General features: G+C 38.0%; 1 protein-coding gene across 6 annotated transcripts in view; it reads right to left on the bottom strand.

Annotated features, from left to right (window-relative positions):
- Nucleotides 1-16,442, bottom strand: part of ttll7 (tubulin tyrosine ligase-like family, member 7) — a 94,907-nt gene extending 78,465 nt beyond the window's left edge. For 2 of the 6 annotated variants that reach the window (XM_047375191.1, XM_047375192.1), the window contains exons 1-4: nt 15,941-16,442; nt 7,825-8,221; nt 7,361-7,492; nt 3,824-3,945 (exon numbers count right to left, since the gene is read on the bottom strand). In XM_047375191.1, the coding sequence (XP_047231147.1) occupies nt 3,824-3,945; nt 7,361-7,492; nt 7,825-7,849 (279 nt within the window). In that variant the 5' untranslated portion in view covers nt 7,850-8,221; nt 15,941-16,442. Of the gene's footprint in view, nt 1-3,823; nt 3,946-7,360; nt 7,493-7,824; nt 8,222-15,940 lie in introns of those variants that run through there. The other 4 variants (XM_047375193.1, XM_047375195.1, XM_047375194.1 and 1 more) reach the window with 3 other exon arrangements.
- Nucleotides 16,443-16,820: the final 378 nt, after the last annotated feature.

The following is a 16,820-nucleotide window of genomic DNA, read 5'->3' on the forward strand; positions in this document are numbered from 1 at the left end:
TCTTTGCTGAACTCTTGGTGCCCCTGTCTTAACAAGGCATTCTCTTCCTGACTAGCTTGTGATCATTAGTGGCCAATCTAATCAAATAAGCACTCTGTAAGACAGATCGCTAATGCTCACAGCTACAGGAGGGCAGCCAAGTTCATTGAGCAAGACGGGAGGGTCAAACAGAGGTAAAATCACTCTCAGACCAGCAAGAAAAACTGGTAGCAACCCTTGTTGTTAAGGCCCATCTTATCAACATCGCTGGTGACATCTGAAAGCTGCTGGGGCAGCCCCAGTTGTGCACAGCCTGTCAGTCTACCTGTCAATCTCTCCATCTCTGTACAGCTTCTGCTGTAGCCTCTCACTACATCCATGATTTTTTCATACCATCTATCTCTCACCACACAGTGCCTTAGGAATAGCAGATAGGAGTTTACACTACCACTTTTTTCCTTTATTTATGTGTTTACTTGCATTTTTCCTAATTAGAACATTAGTGAACAGACAGCATCATAAAGACAAAGGAACACAACAGATGTGTCAGGCATAAACATTGTGCAGTAAATTAAAGAATTAGTTAGGTTATAAAATGCCATCCAAAGCTTTGAAAATCCAGAGAATAGATGGATGAATCAAAATGCAGGGAAATACTAAAATAAAACCTGTTAAAGGGCTGCAAATGACTTTAAGAGTGGGGTGGAGGTTTATCTTCCAAAAGGACAGTAACTCTAAATTTACAACCAGAGCTACAAAATGTTAGAACGGCCCAAAATCCAGACCTACATCTATTTTAGAATCTGTGGCAAGATTTGAAAATTGATGTTCACAGGCACAATCCCTCCAGTTTGATTGAGCTGGAGCAATTCTGCAAAGAAGAATGGGCAAAACGTTCTCTCTCTAGAGTCTCCGTGCAAAGCTGGAAGGACTTTCAAAGGACTTGCAGCTGTAATTGTAACTGAAAGGGCTTCAACAGAGTATTGACTTTGTGGGGCTGAATACAAAGGCATGTCACACCTTTCAGGTTTTAATTTGTAAAAAAACGTTTAATTGTGTTCCTTTCTTTAATAGGCGGCTTTTTTTCAGTCTATGACATAAAATCACAATACAATACACTGAAGTTCTTGGCTTTAATGTAAAAAATTTTAGGGGGTTTCAATACTTTTGGAAGGCACTATAAATTATCTCACCAAAAATAAAAATGGTATTTAACCATTTTGTCAGTTACTTGATTGTTAATGTACTTTTTTTCCCCCCATGAATTACAAACATCGCTATTAATGGTATCTCAGGAAATCATTTATAGCACTGGCAGTGGTCTTATATACAAAAATGTTTGTGTTACAGTAAATTGACAGGTCCAAGGTCTGCTGACTTATTTGATCCACTTGAAACATGTGCTGCAAAATGAAATGTGGTAAGCATAAGCAGCCAGAAAAACTGATGGGAAAGTAATGCTGTTGTAAAATCAATAAAACACACTTTGCTTGAACCCTTTCAAGATTCTTTGGTTTTTACACTACATTACATTTGCCTAATTTCGTTACTCTGGCTGTATATACTTACCTCAATCTGTTTTCCAACCCACAGTTCATATGGAATAACTACTACAAGAAATTGCAGACCCCAAACAGTAATAAATAGTCATAAGCAACCATCTAAACCTGTGGGTGTCCAAAGTGCGGTCCGGGGACCATTTGTGGCCGTTGGAATAATTTTGTTTGGCCCCCTACCACAGTGACTCAGTGCTGCACAGGGGCTGTTTTGCCTCTCCAGGCAATGTAAAATTGCAGAGTGTGGAAGACAAGACAGATTCAATCCAGTATCAGAAGATCCTTGGAGAAAATCTCACATCTGTGAGGAAGCTGTAGCTTTGACAATACTGGGCCTTTAAACAGGACAGTGATCCAAATCATACGTCAAAGTCCACAAAGGCTCGGTTTCATAAGAAGTCCTTTAAAACACTAGGATGTCCATCATAGTCACCTGACTGGAACTCTACTGAACATCTCTAGTGGGATTGGAAAAAGGCGGTGGCAGCATATAAACTCCAGAATATTTATAAACACTAACATTTTACCCATTAGGAGCAGGGAAATACTTTGGGTGAACACATCAGGTTTGCAGCTGGATATCAGCAAAAATGTAAAAAAATAAGTAAAGGGACTTCTGTTTGGATTCGCCTTTGAAAAGCACCAGTGAGACTCTCAAGGCTGACAGAAAATTAAGAGTCAGCCTAACCCAAATAATTATTGTTTTTCTGAATCTGGCTCCCCTGCACGGCCTTGATGGCTGGCTATCTTCAACTTCTCCTGGAAGTTATGTAAACATGACGCTCTGCTCCCTCTGCCCCCTCCCTTCCCTGAGGACATCTGTGGACCTGCTCAGAACTTTGTGGCCGGTTGATGAACATTCCAACATACCATCAAGGACAATGGCCTCTGTGACAGTGCTTCATGGACTTACTTGCACACACTCACTCGCACACACACGCATGCTCAAGATAAACATATGCACTCCTCACACCACCTTCACCGTTCCCGGCATGATGTTGTTTTGTCAACTTGTTGCTTCTTTGTGCTGAGGTTTTTTGCAATCTCAAACTGTATCCTGCTAAGGATAAAGTGTGAAATATGATTTTTTCCCTCTACTTACCTAATGTGGCCTCTTTTCTCATCTAACAAGGGCAGCGCCTGTGAGTGGGCAGCAAAGCCTCGGTGACCCACCCCCCCCTTGTCTTGTGTCATGATGTATGTTTGGATGGGTTGTACTGGAATTCTAATTTCCCCTCAGGGATCAATAAAGTATCTTTGAATTTAATTGAATTGAATTGAATTGTAATGAAGGTGTTGTATAACATCAGCAGCTGGTTTGTATATTTTCCCAATAAACCTAATTTGTAGCGGGAGTTGAAATATTGTGATGGATCCTGTACAACTGACAAAAAAGCTTGACTGTAACAGACAGACTTTATGACGGTTGCGTGTGCCTGCATGTCCTCAGAACTAGAAACATACAGGTGCTGCCTGGGACTGCTGCTGGCTAATGAGGTCTGAGCACCTTGCAGCCTACAACTGAACACAAAGACACAGGTTAACGTTGTCTGCTGTGCTCTCACTGATTAGCGGCCATTAAGAGACCGATGCAGCACTGTTACAACACTTCCAAACTCTAATTCAGATTACCCTGAGATGAAGAGACTTATAAAGCAGACAGGGGCCCACAGCATGTGTCAAACTAAACCACCAACCAAGGTGAAGGAAATTAGCAGTTACATTAAATACTTCATATTTAGTTTATTCGTTTTTAAAGTCAACTGAGAATTAACAAAGATTTTGTAAATTTGTCTTACAGACAAAAATTCTATTTAGATAAATGTTTATTTACTGCTATTTAATATAAAATTATTTATAAACATCTTACTCAACTAGAAGTAGTATTTTCATGATGTTTGGAAGTTTGTTACCCAAAACTATCTTGTTTTTTTTTTTTTTTGAAAGAAAATGATATTAAGAAAAAGCTTTTGTGTTTATTTATCTTTCTGTCTTTGAAAACCTTCTACTTAAATACCTTTGTGCTGCCAACTAAACGCATGATCTTTATAAAAAGTGTAACTTAAACCTTTCATTCCAACACTGTACTCATTTTATGGGAGTGAATCAGTGAGCTGTTCTGAGACATAGTACTAATGTAAAAATGTTTTTAATCAGTGTATGCAATGGGCCTCATCTAAAGTAAGATATAGGTATCTTAAGAGCAAACAAATTATCTTATCAAACAGTGAGGCCACTGAGTTCAACCACATTGTTTTGAACTTTTAAAACTGGCTGCCTGTGTCTACCTGATAGTTCCTGAGCTCAGCAATTTTCTCATGCTGCACCGCTGAGTCATTCCAGATGAGGTTGGTAGTCTCATCAACATCCCGTGCTTTGATGAAGTCCATCTCCCTGATGGCTATACGTACTGAAAAAAAACCATCAGAAAACACATTAATTTCTATTTTAAAAGGGAAATATCCCAATGAGCTATAGAATCTCCTCATTAAACACATTGAGTGACTTGCAAAATCATTTATGTCCCTTGAACGTTTTAACATTTCCTCAAGTTACAAGCACAAATATATGGACCAACACCAAAAAAAGCATAACTGTGAAAAGAAAGAAAAAGTATATATAGTTTTTGACATTATTAGGAATTCCATTCCATATTCAGCTTTCTTTATTCTGAAACTCTTAAATAAAATCTAGTGCAACAATTTGCCTTCAGAAGCCGTCTGTAAATGAAGTCCTGTGTGTTATTTAATCTAAGTATAAATACAGTTAGCAAAGGACTCAGTTGTTTTAGCTGCCAAGATGCCCATGGTAACTTCAGAGGAGATGCAGAGATCCACAACTCGAGTGGGAGTTGTGGATCCCTGGATCTGTCTTTTAAGGAAAAGCATAGCTAGATGTGAACCCCGCATATCTTTATGGCAAGAAGAAAGCCGTTGCTGGAAGAAAGCCATAAGAGGTACCATTTGTACTTTGAGGGTGGTTACAAATGCACACTACACTTTTAAATTTTTTATTTGTGATAAAAATAAATCCAAATGCATCCTTATCGCCTCCCCTCACTATTTTGCACGACTTTCTTTTGGTCTGTCTCAAACAATTCCAATAAAATACATTGAGGTTTGCAGTCGTTAATGAACAAAATGGGAAAACGTTCAAGGGTTGTGAATACTTTTCCAAGTTACTGTATATTTAGAAATACCCCTTAAAAATTGACCAGGCATGTTTTGAAGAGTGAGGAAGCTCAAAGTTATAGATGCAAAATTTAAACATGATATCACTTGGACCCATAAATCCTGAACCTAACCAAGCGTCACAGATCAATATTTCCCTCAAACATCTTGCCAGGTCTAAATGCTGCTGTGCATTTATAAAGAGATGAATCTGAGAGGTTATACATCACAAAGCTCACAGCTATATTTACTATTCATGGAATGGTAGCACAGCAGCTAATCGTAATGCCTCTCTTGAAAAAGATAAATTAATTGACTGTAATGCATTCAAATCCCACCGGAAACCCTATAGTATGAGAGATAGGTGGCAACCCACTTGGACATTAATCCAACAAGTATTCATTATTCAGCAGTTAATGAAAAATTCATATGCCCTAACAAAACAAAGTATTAATTAATTTCTTGAAAGCTTCTACAAACCTGGAGAAGGCTTGCCTAATGTTGCGTGATGGCACTTGAATGGGGAAATAAATGTTTTCAATGTGACTTCATCCATCTGTTAATGTCAGTAGAGACTAACAGCGTTTTGCTAACTGGAACAGGGAGGATTTACATCAAAGCAGACATATGCTTACGGTTAGCTGTAAGGTCCTCCAGTACAGCAGAGCTATAATTTATCTTTACTTGCTCTTATCACAAAACAGGCATTTTAAGTGCTTTAGTGTACATTTTCCTACTCAGTGGGCCCAAAGCAGATTCCAAACCCAATTTTCTCACACAATAAAACTTTACCTGGGATATTATCGGTTCTCAAAAAAGGCTAAACAGGTGCAAAAAAACTGCAAAAACAAGCCATCCATCTGGCCTGTGGTGTTAATTTTCCCTCAAAATAGGCCTGAACTACCCTCAGAATGGCCACTGTGAGGGTCTCGTCACAGCTAGATGACTGACTCACAGCTGGACTCCCATCTACCGACAGGATGCCGACAGCTTCAGATTTCTTCTCGCTGCTGCTGACTCCTTACTTTCATAGGTTGTAGTTCACCCCTGAGAACTCTGCTGCCACACAATATATTGAACTTCAGAGGAGTGCTTACAGTGCTCTTTTAGCTAATCTCAAACAGAAAAAAAACAAGTCACCGCCAAGCTAAATTACCACACCGACGATTTATGTAAAGTATATAAGGCTTAACTGTCTCTGTGAGAGCTGGTTAGCTCGAATGCAACTGTTTAGATGTAATTTGAGAACAAAGAAAAGCAAATCCTTTTAAAAAAAATATCCACCTCAGCAGATTTTATCGTTAAGGCAGCATTAGAGTTGAATGTGTGGTCTTTTTGCAGAACTCACTAAGACACAGGTCTTAAAATTCCTTACTCTTGATATTTATTATGAGCAAAAAATTAAACTCAATTAAAATGTTGTTCAATGTAGTTGTAGCAAACAGAAAATGAACCTTTTAGATTGTAGTACATTCACGTGCATCTCAAAAATTAAAATAACATCAAAAAGTTATTTTACTAATTCATTTAATTCAAAAAGTAAAACTTGCAGATTATAGAGATTCTTTAAACACAGACTGATATGTATTCTGAAAGAGATATATATACTCTTAATTGTGATGATTATGTTATTGTATATTGTTTATGTATTATTATGTATTTTTCTGAAAATGTGAATATTACATAAAACCAATTGAAAATTATTTTCACACATAGATGTTGTGTTAAGGCCATATTTTTAGGGAGAGAGTTGTCTGGCAAACAGTTACCAACACCTTTCAAAGGAACAAGGTCATTGCTGATGAATCTGGGTGTTAAACGAGTGTTGTAACCAAGCATCTTAATGGAAAGTTGAGTGGAAGGAAAAAGTGTGGTGGAAAAAAGTGCACATACATGAATGATAACCACATTCTTAGAATTGTAAAGTCTATCAAGAGTTTGGAGGAGACTCACAGAGCTTGAACTTCAGCCAGAACAGTGCTTCAAGAGTCACAACCCACAGGAGATGGACTATAACAGTTGTATTCCTTGTGTTAAGCCCCTCCTCAACTAAAGACGATTTCAGTCAAAGGTCCAAAGATCTAAGTGAATTTTTCCATTTCCATTTTAGTCAGAGTGAAGAAGAAGAGTGGCACAGAATGCAAGTAGCTTGAGGTCCAATGTGAGGTATTGATCTGGGGTGCCATTTCAGCTGCTGGTGTTGGTCCCCTGTGTTCAAAGTCAGAACAGATGTCTACAAGAACATTTTAGAGCACTTCATGCTGCCCTGTGCTGACATGTTGTATGGATATACTGATTTCAGTTTCCAGTAGGATTTGGCACCTGCCCACATTGCCAAAAGTATTAATACCTGCTTTAATGAACAACGTATCATTTTGCTTGTTTGGCCAGCATAATCACCTGACCCAAACCCTTGGATTCTCCCAGGGGTTTAGGCTTTAACAGAAACAAACACTTAAAATATATCAATCTGTGTGTAATCTAAATAATGTCTGAGCTTCAAGTTTTTAGTTGAATTACTCAAACAAATTAACATTTCAAAATTATTATAATTTATTGAGATGCACACATAAGCAGATTCCCCACTGGCACTTTTTTATTTTACATGCTTTTGTTGTCACCATGATACCAAGGATGTTTTTTGAGGTAAAATACCTATTTCATATTTGGTGCCAGCGACGTTGGCAGTTATAGCGCTCTTCTTCTTTTTGGTGTGTGCCTTCCTCTTTCCACTGCTCTGGTAGGAGCCCACAGATGGGCCATTCACGGGGGACGCTCCTTGATCCTCTGGAGGAGATAACACACAGCATAACTAGGTACAAGCACAGTTTGTGCTCCAGAACGGGGAGGGGAGCAGAACTTTAATGTACTTTTCTTGTTCCTGCAGGGGATTTATAGACTTTTGTTTATGGGGGAGGACTGTAAGTGGATTATTCATCTTGCTTGGTGTAGTTCCATACATCATAATCCCTAAATTATTACATTTCAGTGTGTGTGTGTATGTGTGTGGCTGTGTGTGAAAGTATACTTAAGTATGTCACACTGTATGTACAATTCAGCATAAGCAACTAATACACTGACCCTGTTAGTACTGAGAGGAATGACCCTCTCTTACTCACCTCCATCATTAGGAGGGGAGGGCATCTCAGGAGCTAAAGGAGAGAAGGGGTAAGCCAAGGTTTCTGCCAGGCTTGGTGGGCGGGCCTCACAAGGTCCTCACAGCACCCCCACCCCCCAACCCCCAAGGCCTCTCACACTCGCACTAGTTACTCTGCCCCGTCCCTGGCTGCGTGGACAGTGTGGTTCAGAATAGCCCGATGGATCATCTGAGTATCTCCATGGCCCACTTCGGCAGCATAAGCAGAAGAGTCTGAGTGGGCAGGGGCTTCGATGCAGGTAGCAGTGGTTGGAAAAGGCTACAAAGGGGAGGTTTCCTCAGGGGTCTGCACTACCAAGACTTATATGCAGCTGCCAGGGTAGAAAGGGAGGATGGGGTAGGACAAGGGGGTAGAAAGCCTGTGAAAGAGAAGAATAAACAGTTTATGGGTGCAAGGTTTAGTGATCTGACCAATGAAGACGAGCTGCATAAAGCTCAGAAATTCCGCACACATAATATTGCAAATTAAATTATTTAATACTGTGTTGGTTGGAATCATTCTGATTTTATGGAATTATGGTGAAATATTAAGGTTCTGCTCAAGCAGTTTTCAGCATCACATTGTTTCTTGCGACTGCTGGGTTTAATACCATAGCTACAAGGTCACTTGATTCAAACAGATGGTATCTTCACAGTGGTTTACTAAGATGTTACCTCAAGGAAATTATCATCAGTCAGCAGCCAAACTGTCTGGCCACTAAGCATGTCTTCAAAACCTTTCTGGAATTAAATCAGCTAGCTGTGCCTTGTCATATCCACACTACCAGTGTTAGTGGTCTTGGCAGCAAAAGGGCTAAATGACAAGAAATGTTCGATAAAAAGCTTTTTTTTTTTTTTTTACTGATTCAGGCCTCTGTGTTTCCTTGTATGTTTTCCTTTAATACCACACCAAATACTTGTCCTTTATACAGTATATGTAGTTCAGAAATATTGTGTCAAGGCACACAGGCAAGACACTTATTTTAACATAAATTAGGATGTGCTTGTTATCAGGCTCGTTATGCTTAAAGGGTTTGTTGCAATGACAAACTCGGGTCAAGAAACATTGCATTTCAATAAAAATCTATTTTCACTTTAACAAACCCCATCCATGACAAAGTGCTGAAACTGAGAAGTTATACCAGTTGAGCAACAACATACAGGCAGTTTTTCTGTTAACGCCTGAATTTTCTTACATTCCACTGGGAGGATCTGTGAGACAATTAAAAACAGAGCCGTTATGTCTTTCGTCCATCACGTGTGTTGCTAAATCATTCATTTTCTTATATTTTGAAAAGGAGATTTCAAAAAAAGCACACATAAAGCTCAGTTGTTGATTTTACAGTGAAGTCATATTTTATTTAAGTTTTTTATGCAACAAAAATGTAAAATGTTACCATTTTACATTTTTTATATACATTACTTTTTTAATTAACTTTTTTATTATTAAAAACAGTGGTATGCATAAAAATTCAGTACCCCTGGGTATGTAGAAACACCTTTTAAAACCAGCTTTATGCATCTCTGGATATAATTTATTGTCCAATTTTCTTTGCAAAATAACTCAGGCTTAGTCAGATTGGATGGACATTGTCTGTGAACAGCAATTTTAAAGCCTTGCTACAGATTCACAGTTGCATTTAAGTCTGGACTTTGACTGGGCCCTTTTAACATATGAATCTGTGTTGATCAAAACCATTCCATTGTAGCTCTGGCTGCATGATCAGAGTTGCTGTCCCGCAGGAAGGTGAACCCCATCTTCTAATAGGTTTTCTTGCAGAATTCCCAAGTATTTAGCTCTATCTTTCTTACCATCCACTCTGATTAGCTTCCCTGTCCTTGCTGAATAAAAGCATATACACAGCATGATGCTGCCACCACCATGTTTTTAGGTAGGGGTTGTGTTTTCAGCAGTGTTTGTTTTTCCACCAACCAGTGTGTGTCGCACATAGAACAAAAAGATTAATTTTTGCTTGACTGGAACCAGATGTTTACTGTGTCCCCTACATGGCCTGTGGAAAACCGCAAACAGAACTGCTTAAGCTTTCTTCTAGCCACATTTGTGGAAAACATGACCAATAGTTCTCCTGTTAAAAGATTCTTATCCATGAATTGCAGATCTCCCCAGATCCTTGTGTTTGTAACAAGACAAAATGTAAAAAAGTTCAAAAGGTGCAACTAGTTTTATGAGATAATGTATTGTTATGGCATAGCTGAGGCCTCCACATTGATTTACAACACTAAAACCGCTTAAACTGCATATACTAGACTATATCTCAAAATTCAACAGGGATATGATGTCATCACTGTAGGTTTTGTTACAAGCTAGTTAAATTTATTCCTGGACATTTTGTTTTTTAAATGTGACCTGATAAATTGAAATAAAAAAGATGATTCAATTACATTCTGTTTTAGTCCTCTAAAACATTGTATGTATGCTTATACAGGTCAGTAATAATGACCCCTATATAGAATCTATTTAAAAGTCATTATCTCTGATGTCTCATACAAGCTACTGGCAAGCAATGCAAGTAATGACAAGTCATGGAGTCCCAAGAGAGATTATTTTTCCATGGGTCATAAGCCAAAAGCACAAAAACACACGTTAAAAACTTATATCATTATAAGTACTTACTCTTGTCCACAATTTTGTAAATGTTGCCTCTTTGAAGCTCAAATAGCAAATAATAAAATAATATATAAGATAGAAGCTAAGATTACATAAATAAGATGTTTTGACTATATACAGGAAAACACAATAAAAGATTGGTGTGAAAAATATGTAGAGTAATGGTAAATTGACTAAAATACCTCTTCAAAAATGACCATAAAATAGCATAATTTATAAGTAACATGTATTGGATAATACAATGTCCTGTTGTGCCTTTCATAAAGAGATCAACAGTAGCCTCTAGTGGTGGGAGCACACAAAATAGCCTGTTTCCCACGAAACAACGTCTACGGTCCACACATCCACTTCCAAGGCAGTAGGATCAGTGATCTTAAAACGACGTGCTCACAAGACAGCTTACAAAGCAACTGCATCGATTCTATCAACAGTCTCTAGACAAATTAGAATGAGAAAACAATCTAATTGTATTCCTTGATCATTCGGTAGTCCTCACTGTCAGCCTCTTGGTCTGCCTGTGGTAAGCACAGGGCATTGATCCGGACTAGAATGAGATCAGCGGAGGGCTGGGGGGGCAACAACAAAGAGTCAGAGTGATAAAGCGAGGCTGGCTGTACTGCTGGCAAGCTACTCCCCACAGCTCCCTGTGTTGTAATGTAAAAGCTCTCTGTGCAGGACGCAGGGAACAATGTCTCTATAAAGCCTATGTACCTGAGAGTAATGTAAACCCTTGGAAACAGAGGCAGATCTGACAAACACAAACTGTAAATAAAAAAGAAAAAAAACTATTGACTGTAGTACAAATGCATTTTCTACAGCAGGTTATTTTGAATGATAGTTACAAGCAGTCATTCTGATGTTAATCTTAGTTACAGAAAAGAATACAGCAGATTCTAATCTAAAATATATTACATAAACATATTAACTCTTTGTCTTGGTGGAGATGTTACCAAATTGATGGCATTTTGATATGGTCATTTTAGATTAGAATAAAAACCGATGTTCCAGATTCTCACCTTTAAATAGAAAAATAATAAACAAAAATCTGCAAAAGCAAAATTCAATTTTCAAGTCCCTTTACAGACACTGTGATTCACTGGGATCTCCTAAACCTATGAACCATCTAATTTGTATGAAGCCAGTCGAGGGTCACAGTTCTGGCACTTTAATAGACAATAAAAAAGAGACCTTGTCCGGTTTTTCTATTTATTCCTATTATTTTTCTTCATTGCGTTGAGATATGATCAATTAAGAACGTTTGTAATTTAATTTAAATGCGTCTATATTATTGGATTGTACTGGACAAATTTGATTAGATATTCTATTTACTGTGAATCCACTCTATATAAATAACCTGAACTAAAGTTATTTTTTGTGATGGTTAAAACCTACAAGGCAAACGATTTATGGGATTTCAGTGGCATTTAAAAGCAAATGTGTCAGTTAAATTGTCTCCTATGCAGTTCATTCTCCTGTTTAACTCAGTCTGAATTTCCAAAGCAAAAATGAAAGCAGGGATATAACACATCACAGAAACATGTCATACTTACCAGTTCTACCGTATTGAACTACACTGAAGGATGTTTTTTTGTTTGCTTTTTGTATACCTTGTAAATACTAATGATTTATGAAGCAAATCACACATTGCAACTTAATTTACTCCATTTTAAACCCAGAATCATCAATCTATCCCTTTTCTTTACCCATGTCATTTTTAGTACAAAGAAATCCACTAATGCAATACAAATGTTTGACCAACAGATGGAGCCAAATAGCCACCATAGCAAAGTCCAATACTCAGAGATTCTATTAATGCTTAGCTCATCCAGTGTCCTCCTGCCACAAAACACAAAAAGGCTTCTTTGTGAAGTCAGCTCTTTGTGCTGCTCATCTCCTCTTTCTGTTCAGGCTTTAAAAGAATAAAAAATACTCTTCTGTGTACAAGAAGCCGCAATACAGTTTTCAGACAATTATTCAGTGCCAATCGTTACTATTCATTGTTCTATTCTCTATAAAATACCGATAGTTTTCACCTTAATTCAACATTAAAACCTTCACTGAAACTAAATAATGGGTTGAATATATTCCGATAGGGATTATTTAAAAATATGAGGTAACAGCTAATAGCACTTCTGGTGAAATTGATTTTATACCGAAAGCAAATTCACAAGAAATTTTTAGCGGTTGTAAAACATTGCATCAAAGCAAAAGCTTGTAAGTAGATGCTCTTTCTGCATGATAGCTTGTATCACACCTATTACAGGCATTGTTTTTATCTCCTTGCTGTGTTACATCTTAAAAGCAATCATCAGACCCACAATCAAAAGGCTTGGAGGAACATCACACTGCCTTGTTGGCACTGAATGTGCCGGACGTATAAATACAGGTTCCTCTGTGTCCATACCCAGCTCTCACCATCACAGCATAACGGAGACCTTTAGGGCTTGTGTAACGACCAAGAAGGGACACATTTTCTATTAATGCATCACAGCATCCTTACGGATAAGTGTAAGAAAACACAATACGTACACATAGCAAATTACATTTTAGTCCCAGAAGTAACATAAACTCCATTAACTGGATATTTGATGCATGTACTGTCATGCAGAATGGTGTAAGACTACACCCCCTGTAAATAGATCAATGCACTAATAAATAAATAAATAAAAGTAGTAGTGGTAAATAGAGAGCTGTTCAAAATTGCTAGCAGACCTAAACCAACTCTGGCTTTGCGTGTGGGAGCTATCAACCCACAGAGTTACTGAAATACACTTTTAAACCACTCACTGTTTAGTGTGAAGTAAAGCTTTACATTTTCAGAGCTTTGAAAAAGTGTGAAAGTCAACCATTTTCTTACAAAACCAAATTACCATTTCAGTTAGTCACATTCTTAATCGGATTGAAACAAAACAGGCAATATTAATGTGCAACATCAAGCAATATCCATACCTCTATGGAAGGATGCAGCAAGACACCACTGTGAAAGCTGCTGCACAATAAATGCCAGAAAAAAAGTGGTAGAATATTTCTTAAAAACTGCTCCACTTTGTAAAGGCATTGAAAAATTACTATAGAGTTATTTGACAAGAATAGGAATGGGGATTTCTTGCACCACGAGCATGTGGCGTAAAACTTGTAATAGCTTGTAATAAAGCTTGATTTTGGATCATTTCTTTTCAAATTTCAGGATGGCTGCAAAAAAAAAAAAAAGAACAAACACAAAAACTAGAGATCGGTGAAAAAAATGTATTTTAATGTATGTCACAATAATGACAAACAATGTTGTTGATCTGGCATGAAAAACGAGGATTAAAGGTTAGTTCGTGAATACTGACAGAAGTAATGACCAACAAAGAGAGGGTGTGTAAGTAGCATAAACAAAGGACAGGGAGTAAAAATAAGGCACAGGAAAACTGATGTGCAGATAAAACACAGAGGTTTTAAACATTTGATAAGTATCTGATCTATATTTTACGTTTTCTCTGGCTGTATAGAACACAGTATAACCTAACTGTGTCTGCACACTGCCTGGTCAGCTGGCTGAAAAAAGGCTACTACATGTTTCCGTTGCTTAGAATAATGAGAAGTCCAGCTGTTTGAACATTTCTCCATTTGTGAAAAACACGGTCAAATTGCACCACCTATCACTCGTACTAAGGTTACAGTGTTTATTAAAACACGTTTGCAAGCTACAAGCAGCATTTATGTCACCCAGATAGCCTGACTAATATCAGCTTGTTACACTTGTACTACTCTATGAACAGCAAGATGGTATAACATACTGCGCAGCAAGAACAAGAATACTATTACAATGTTCAGTGAGTAATTACTGTACATTTTTGCTAAAGTCTATGTACCACATTTAAATGACCATGAATGTTAAAGACAAACACAGCTGGACAATATTTTGAACTGATTGATTGTAATATCAACGTCTCCAATATTGCAATTACAAACAATGGCAAAGGACTACTTGGATGCGGTATTTCGTAGGATACAGAATTTCAAGAGCCATGCATTAAAACTGCTTCCTAATAACATTTTTGACCACTTAGATAAACATTCACTGTCTTTTTTGCCCAGAACGAATTAGATCTCCGTGACCAAGATGAAAAGGCTAAAGAAGAGTTTTGGTTACATTTTGATGAGGCAAAATAAAGAAAGTGCTGAGGAAAATGTGGGTTAATTATAATCAATATCATCATCTTAATATTCAACAATAATGTCTCTATGTCTTGCTTAATAAAATTTTGCAGCCCTAGAAGAATAATTATAATATGCCGTGCGGTAATACTCACTGTATTATATTATCAGCAGTAAGAACAACTGTGGCTTTTTTGTTTTAAATAAAGGTTAAAAGATCATGATTTAGATATTTGTTTCAAATTGTGTCAAAACTGAAACACTCATGGTTGTCATACAGTGAGAATCTCATACTGGCTCATTTCTTTGTGGTCAACACCGAAACAAAGATTACTAAACCAAACCGAAGATAATGTGCCTTGGTATAAAACACAAACATTAAAGTTAAACTGTTACGAAATGACCTCAGATATTACAATCTATGTAATGACGAAAACTGGTATGACCTTAGACCCCTCTTAAATTAACAGCATACTGAGATCAATATGAAGTATTCTGATTCCAAGAGATGCCTGAAAGAGAAAAAAAAGAAGATCTTATGTTTCCTATTCATGTTACACTGTATCTCTACATGAAGACACGGAGGCATGTGGCATGTAGAGTGAAAGATATATTACAAGCAGGACTGAATAAATCAAACCTTCAAACACCACCACAGGTCTCATGTAATTAGCCAGGCTCTGGGTGCTTATTGCTCTGCTGCACATCAGCAACAAGCTTATGAGTTAAAGAAAGATTTATTAGGTGGGCTTGTAAAGCCAGCCTGCGCTGAGAGGCTGTGCTGCAAAGACCAGTGGGGGGACATGGACTGTATCATGCCTGTCTCAGCAGAAAGTCAATATGGTATCTTCCAGACCACTGGAAGGATTACAGGCCATCCCCCTTCTTTTGTATGTCTTGCTTGTTTTGTCTCCCAATCGAAGCACATGCTGGAATCTTTTATTCTGACATGCAAAGTCTTAGGAATGGGTGTTTTTCCTGAGTGCACAAATAAAATCTCCCACAGCGGAGGCTGGTGTGTTGTTGCTATGAGTGAGCTGCTAGCAGTGCCTTGCTAACGTTAGGATGCTAGCTACTTGCATAAGCCAGGTGGAAGAAAAGCAAACAGGGAAGCAAATCTGACATCCTGGTAACTTCCAGTGTACACCACCTTAATGTTGGCGAATGACAACAAGTAGCGGTGTTTTAAATTAAAAGCTTCTACAACATATAAGCAGCAATTTTCCCTCAGTGAGACGCCGTACGATAATTAATTATAAATGACACCGGACTGTTCTACAGTCAGCGTTGCTACGACTGCTAAGTTGAAACATACCGTTAGCTTTACCTTATTTATTATTCCAGTGCAGGTCTTTTCCTCGTCCCATTCCGACTACACAGCTGCCATTTATAGACACCGAGGCCTCCTTGTTGAATGCATCGACCTCCAACCGTGTTTCCAGGACCATTCAGTGCTTGCGGTGTGTAACTCCGTTACTGCTAAGAACTGACGTTGGCTCAAACATTGTAAAATAAAATCAGTGTATTGTGATCCTGTTGTCTGCTGTGAGTGCCGGAGCGAGTCCCTGGGCGATACCAAGACCCCTCTGTGAGAGGGGTGGTTGGTGGATGAACGGTTGAAGTTTGCGTTCGCAATGTGGTAAAATCAGACACTTGCCGCACTCTAGTCCTCTTGGAATAAACCGGCGCCTTCTAGTAAATAATTGACCATTCAAAAGAGAAAGAAATGATTCTCAACTTCTAAAGGCTTCTTCTTAACGCCAAGTTTCTTCGCAGCTCCTCCTTCAGGACTTGCTGACACAAAACAGCTACCTAGCAACGGTGTCGCTGGCCATGGTGCTAAAAACATCCCGTCCCGCTATAGAGCGACTCCCGTTCTTTTATCTGATCAAAATGGGTTTTGACACTTACCGTACTGCTGTTTTTTTTTTTTTTTTATGTCTTCTACATTTTGATTATCATTTCTTGTATACAGCTTCTAAACCCCTAAAAGTAACAGCAATAAGTTTATTGGTACTATTATTTATGCTGGTATAAATTGTGTTTGCAATTGTGTTCTCCTGTGGGAATAAAAGGTTCTTGTTTGCAGCAAAGCACCAGGTAGTTATAATTACCTGCACAGTGCTAGTAAGACGTTATGCTGCAGTAAGCAGACAATACAAAGCTAAAAAAAACTAAACATTTTTTTTGTTGCTTTTTCATGAAGA

Source organism: Girardinichthys multiradiatus, chromosome 9 (assembly GCF_021462225.1).
Source record: "Girardinichthys multiradiatus isolate DD_20200921_A chromosome 9, DD_fGirMul_XY1, whole genome shotgun sequence".
Taxonomy (NCBI): Eukaryota; Metazoa; Chordata; class Actinopteri; order Cyprinodontiformes; family Goodeidae; genus Girardinichthys; species Girardinichthys multiradiatus.